Source organism: Solanum stenotomum, chromosome 12, assembly GCF_019186545.1.
Source record: "Solanum stenotomum isolate F172 chromosome 12, ASM1918654v1, whole genome shotgun sequence".
Lineage (NCBI taxonomy): Eukaryota > Viridiplantae > Streptophyta > Magnoliopsida > Solanales > Solanaceae > Solanum > Solanum stenotomum.
Window position 1 is genome coordinate 14,376,542 of NC_064293.1, and position 6,646 is coordinate 14,383,187.

Genomic DNA, 6,646 nt, shown 5'->3' on the forward strand with positions numbered 1-6,646 from the left:
TTAAAAAGTATATTTAAGAAATTATATATATATATATATATATATATTACTTTCAAATTGCAAATATAACTTTGTTATGTTTCAAATTATCCGAACCGAAAAATTCCAAACCAAAAAGAGAAAAACCAAACCAAACCAAATTTATTTTGGTTCGAATTGGATTACACTTCTTCAAAATTGAAAGGCCGAATGCACACCCCTAAATAGACCTAATGCTTTTTCGTCTGAACCTGCGCATAGCATAGCGAGAGTTAGTGTGCATGAAGAAACCACAAAGTTGTCTGAATGTTTCCAAGTAAAATATTTACTCAGAGATCAATGGTGTTTATACTAGTACATGACTATGAAATATGGATAATCTTCCAAAAAATCATATTACACGAGCCTAAAACCAGATATGATACTTATCGCGGCAACATCCCTCAAGGAAATAAATGAAAGCTAACCTATGGAGTATCCAAAAACCTGTATAATAAACGCGTCCAAAAGCATCAGACCCTCAGAGAATCGATTAATCAGCTTCCTAAACCCTGCAGGGGAGCAGGGAATAGGGCATCATCACCATATAACTTATACCCCTCCTTTCGTACCAGGTTGTTGGTTCTTATAATACGCAGAAAGAACTCAAAACGGCAGGATTGTTTTGTTTGAATTACCATGACTCTGCCCTTCCAAGACCAATGAAACATCATATCATAATTCTGAAAAGAAATTGTTCGAACTCCCAGGATCTGGCCCTTTATTTACATTTTTCTTCTTGCTCCCTGCAGAAAGAGCAAAATAAAAGGTTATGGGGTAGACTAAATTTCTGGATAATGTAGACGAATAAGCAGCATGGAAAAAGACACAAACAAGGGGGAGTGGGGGACGGGTTGAGAGTAGTTTTTACTTTGTAGTGATTCACCAACTACTTGACAAGACCTACCATTCTATAGTTAATAAGTCTACCAAATAATGTTGGGCCTAAGTAACGTGATGATATAAGATTTATTGCAAGACAAGAATGGCAGTTTTTTCGCTCCTTGCAACAGTTAAACTGAAGCAATTCCATGTTCTCAAACTCACAAAAAATAAATGACGCCCTAAAACATATTTCACTAATGTTAGGGATGCATCTATAAGTTTCATGTACTCTACTTCAGAGCAAGAACAGCAATGAAACAACAATACTGAAAATGACATTAGTCAATGAACTAATAATTTATCACCTCAGACTATCCACTAACCAAACAGTAAAGACTCTAGAAAAGTTGTACTTGTGCCTTCACATTCTAAATCCTTTAAATATTTATAGACAATCAGTATGAACAGTGTGAAATGGAGGTCTTATTTGAATACATTAATGAAACAATAATAATATCCATAATGGTTTCCCCAACCACCAGAACACAAGGAAGGTGGTACCAAATCTAAAAATTTGTAAGAAAATTCACATTATAAAGACTTCTTAAGATACTATTTTATTTGAAATAGAAAGAAAAAGGCATGATGAAACCAGATGAGCCAAGCTCAATAGTGTAGCACAGATGAGACTCAACTAGTTCACAATAAAATGGCATGTATAAACACTTTGACAAGGGGGTCTATACAAAATCTTTGGGAAGTAAGCTCATTAATAATTGGGAATACAGGACCTTCGATCCCTGTACCGTGTATCTGCCACGTTCAAATATGATTATGATATCCTTTGCCACACGTGAAAGAATAACTTCTCCATTCAGAGATGTGAAAGATTGTATACCTTTGGAAGATTTTGGTATATTATCATCAACATCCATCCCATCATTATCACTATCTTCAGCACTTGAATCATTCTTCGCACCATCCTCAGAATCTTGCACCAGCTCATTCAGATCCCACAACTAAATATGAGAAAGGAGGAGTATAGCTATTAGTGGTCCAACTTCCTAAAATGCACGATCTTCTTGAGAATTTCAAAGGAACTACTGTAAGAGGTAACAGAGATATTTACGGACTTTCAGTAAATGGTCATGTGATGCACTTCCAAGATACTTTCTATCATGAGAAAAGGCTGCAACATGACAACGTACCACGTAAAAGGAAATTGTCAATATAAGTATGTATTATTGAAAGATGGATATCTAAGCAACGCTAACAAATAGAAATGTGAAGCATAGAAGTATAATATAGATGGCCAGCCCATACATTGGAACATACAAAGATTCAGCCATCAAAAATAGACTGCAAAATTTCAACTTAAAGTCATACCAAGACGTTCAACGGGGTATTCTGAATGCTCGCCAATTGGCTGAATAATCTTGTTCGGTAATATGCCAACCAGGCTACACCAAAAAGAACCATTAGTTCAAGGAAAATAGCTTTTCATTTGTCAAATGAAAAATATAGTCTTATACCACAGTAGAGTTCTCTCACCTGATAAGCCCATTCTCACACCCAGTTATTACTCGATCTTCGTCAAGCTTATCCAGAAGAAAAAGAACATATTTTTAATTTTCAATGTATGATTATCACGTGAATTCAGACTTCAATTATTGGTGAAAGAAAATTACAGTAGACACTCTTATCAACAAAAAATTATAATAGACACTTACTTTCAGTAATGCATCTATAGAGTTTGGTGATAGATCAACAAAGCGATCACTGAAAATGACAAGAAATGGAATATATTGGAATCAACTCCAGACAAAAAGTTCAAGAAGCAAAATGGAGAATAGGAGACATACCTGCAATCCTTGAAAAATCCCCATGAATACAGTAACAGAGTTCCAGATTGAGTACCACATATTACTTTTCTACCATTCTAATGACAAAAATGGAAACTGTAAATCTTTTGTTTGTGAGAAGTTAACAGTCGTATGTATTAAGGGTACTTCCCACACAGTGGCAACAGTAAATCTAGTCAACCAAATGAGTTTGAAGCATGTCTAGAGAAAGTTTTTGTGGATTAAAATTGACCAGAAAATCTAAAGAAGAAACAATATAAGATGAGAAACAACTCTCTATAAAGAAGTCTTTGAAGCTCAACAAGAGAAAGGTGTAAAGGAAAAGAGCATCATATTACATGTAGAAGATTTATTACCTTCATAATTACCACAGAGAGCAGCTCCTCTTCAGAAAATTCAGAGCGAGTTTGGATCTGAAATTGAGATATAGAAAATGTATCAACTTTTATAGTGAAGAGAACTTATGTCAAGATGATAGCTTTTTAGTTTAAGAGCAACCAAAACAAGCATACTACCTTGCTGCTCCTTAAATTGCATACAGAAAGTGACCCATCGCCACTACAGAGAAAAAGAAGATTAGCAGTTCAGATAATTACACTGAGTTCTTAACTTATACCCCATGAGACTGAGCTGCTTAACCTGAGCCAGACTTAGCAGCACATGAACCCAAACGTAACAAAATAAAGAGAGAGTATATCATTTTCCTGTCTTAAAAGACAACATTCTTAATTTTTGGTGGTTTAGAAGACAAATGCCGGAGTTTGGAAAAATGCAACACACTGGTAAAATAAATAATGGAGCACTTGAAAACATAAACCAGGGATAACCAATTCAAACAATCTAAATAAACTATGACTGAATTTCAAATGCATCAAGTAAACCCTAAATCAGGAACCCCTTTCACCTTTTGGGAATAGCATAGTAAAAAAATGTCCAGGATGATAGAGCAATAAAAACCAGTCCAAGAAACTGTCTAAAAATCAGATTAATGTACAGAAAAAATTGACTTGGCAAAAGAACAAAAAGGGTCCTGATTTTCATTTCATCGCTTTAGAAAGATCAATTGACGTGGTATCTTCAGAACCAATAGAAGATTACAAATTCATTCCTCCTCGCCTATAATTATAAATGCCGTGGTAATTAGTGTATTACTTTCCAATAATTCAAAATGTGACTAACTCAGCAAATCTACATACTCAAATTCAAAGGTAAAACCAGAAATAGAGTCACATATAGTCATTTCCTAGTAAGGCTAATGAGAAGTCAAACAAGATGGTAGTGCAGGGGATGAAAGGTTTGAGTGTTTGTTCTCACCCTTTTCAGGAGATCTCACTTAAATAGTTACATTATACAGTCACCAAGGACATGCATGCTTTTGAGAGACGCAGGTTCAATTACGTACCTAGTTGCCAATAGTTTCATGGAATCAGCTGCAAATGTAATGTCTGAAATGTATTCTTCATGTGCATTAAAAGAATGGGAGCATGAGCGTTGTCTGGTATCCCATACCTGCAAGATGGATCTTCCAAGATAAGTTGTTTGGAAAGGCAAACTAACACTTAATTAGACTCTATGGATATGGCGCTTGGCACAATGAAGCACACATGGCTTGATGGAGATGCCACTAATGGGATCAGTTTCATGGAATAAAAGTATCAACATCATAAAGGTTTAGCAGAATTTTTATTTTTTTTTTGATGATAAGGGAAACCCACAGCCGCTACCCTTTTGGTGCGCACAGGGTAAAACCTCCGCTCCTATGCAATAGCTCGCAAACCACAACCCGCACTATTAGCAGAATTTTAACATCACATGATTCAAGTTTCTGTTAGTCACAAAACCGTTAAAAGCAAAAAATTTACTGATTGCAATCTCAACATGGCATTCAAGAACCCCAATGAAGCCCTAAATTGTATATTAAGTATTATTATAGAAAAAACACCAGTGGTTTTGTCCGTCTTCATAATCCATCCACAAAGTTAAAGAAAATTGAAAAGGCAAGAGTGATCAACAGTCCTCATGAACATGAAGGGGCAAATTTTTTAATGAAGAACATGAAGGAGCAATTTTCTAATGAAGAACATGAAGGAGCAATTTTCTAATGAAGAACATGAAGGAGCAATATTAACACACTATCTATTGAGAAATAAGGAACTGAGGCTTGAACACTTCAATGTTTTGTTACTTCCTCATAATTCTTCTTTACAGAATAAGAAAATGTATGGTTCGATGGCACCAGATTTGCAAGGTTGCTGACAAAACAGAGTATATTATGATGATGGAATCCAAAAAATGCATAAGGCAGACCAACTTTTGCTACTTCCTTTTTTTTTTTTTTAAATAACGGTGGTGTCCATTCAACCTTGTGCATAGTGTGCACCTCAAAACTGTTGCTACTTTCTACAATAGTGAATGAAGCAATCTAATATAGTGTAACGGGAAAAAAAACTATCAAGCATGGTACAATTTGAATGATAGAATGTTGACTATTTCACTAGTTACTTCAAAAATTCAAATTTGAAGATACAACCAAAAGGATTTATATCTTCTGATTCTCTAATTATCTAAGCCTTCTTTGGTCAGGAAACAAAAATCAATACACCAACTTTACCTTAATGCATCCTTCATCGTCTCCAGAAGCAATAGTTGACTCAGTCAAATTTACAATTCGATTAACAGCAGCCCTGAATCAAAGTGATACTTGTGTGAGATCATCAAAGAGCAATACTTTCAATAAATGCCTAAAACGAAGCTGTTTCACAAACACTTAATCTGTAGCACTCACCCATGGGAATTCTCCAGGCGAACAATTTCTGAGCCAGTCTCAATGTCTGTTGCAAGAATAGAACAATCTGGAGATCCCGTCACAATTGCTGCACATGTATTCGATTTAAGAAACAAATCAAATTAGCAATAAATCACTAAATTGATGCAATAAGAAAAAGAAAATAATGGAAATAATAGAATCAAAGAAAAATCTGGCTCAAGAGGACATAATCCCACAGATAGAAATCCTTGATCTTCCTGTTTACTAAGTCAAGGTAGAGGAGAGCTCTCTAGTTCACTTTAGTATTGCTTCATGTACAACTCATAAAGGGTGCCAATTCCCACAAGAGTAAACACAGAAACTTAAATTCGAATTGCAAGCAACTAAAAGAGAACAGCAGGGTATGTTTGAATATATTACCACGGCCCTCGTGGATAAACCGGACAGTTCTACATGATTCGCTATGAGCTTTTACTTCCAACAACCTATAATTGAACAAAAAAAATTGCACAATTCAGAATAACCCATTAACCAAAAACACCCAAAGATGAACTGAAAAAAGAAAAAAAGGGAAATTTATCAGTACTTCTGAGCCGGAGAATCAGCATTGTAACGGTACCTGCACGAGACAGATAAATTTCATAATTTTTTCTTTTGTTTAAAGCAGCCCAACACATCAAAGCCAATCAATCAATAAACTACAACTCCGAAAAAGCAAAAAGAATACTTACAAGAGAAGGTCGCCGGTGATGAGTCCAGCAGCAACAAGATGATCGGATGGATGAAAATCAATGTCAAATGGAAGCTTTCCAAGGTCTATCTCCACGGCAGCCATACTTACCTGACAAGGGTTTAGGCTTAGGCTAGTGTAGGATTTTTCACGTCTTTGGTCTTAAACCCTAATTTAGGGACTTGTTTGGACGGGAGAAAACATTTTATTTTTTTTTTGTTAGAGAAAGAAATATTTTGTATAATACTTGCGCGTCGTTTGGTATCGGAATTAGTGATGCGGAATTTATTTTTATCAAGTGTTTTTTTTTTTTTTACTCAAAGACATTGTCTCTATGGATCATTTATGTGCAAAAAGTTACATATTTGAGTTTGGTATACCAAACTTTGTACATGATCATCGAGATGAGACTAGTCTAGCCTACTCAACCCCTTTTATACAAGA

General features: G+C 35.3%; 1 protein-coding gene across 1 annotated transcript; it reads right to left on the reverse strand.

Moving 5' to 3' along the window:
* Positions 1 to 322: 322 nt before the first annotated feature.
* Positions 323 to 6,419, reverse strand: LOC125849327 (WD repeat-containing protein 55). The gene is made up of 15 exons (XM_049529399.1): positions 6,204 to 6,419; positions 6,059 to 6,091; positions 5,893 to 5,957; positions 5,491 to 5,578; positions 5,317 to 5,389; positions 4,108 to 4,214; positions 3,221 to 3,263; positions 3,062 to 3,118; positions 2,706 to 2,782; positions 2,574 to 2,622; positions 2,395 to 2,441; positions 2,230 to 2,303; positions 1,977 to 2,032; positions 1,742 to 1,862; positions 323 to 764 (listed from the first exon to the last, which is right to left on the reverse strand). The coding sequence occupies exons 1-15, from the start codon at positions 6,305 to 6,307 to the stop codon at positions 694 to 696; spliced, it is 1,065 nt and encodes a 354-aa protein (XP_049385356.1). The 5' UTR covers positions 6,308 to 6,419; the 3' UTR covers positions 323 to 693.
* Between the last annotated feature and the right edge of the window lie 227 nt (positions 6,420 to 6,646).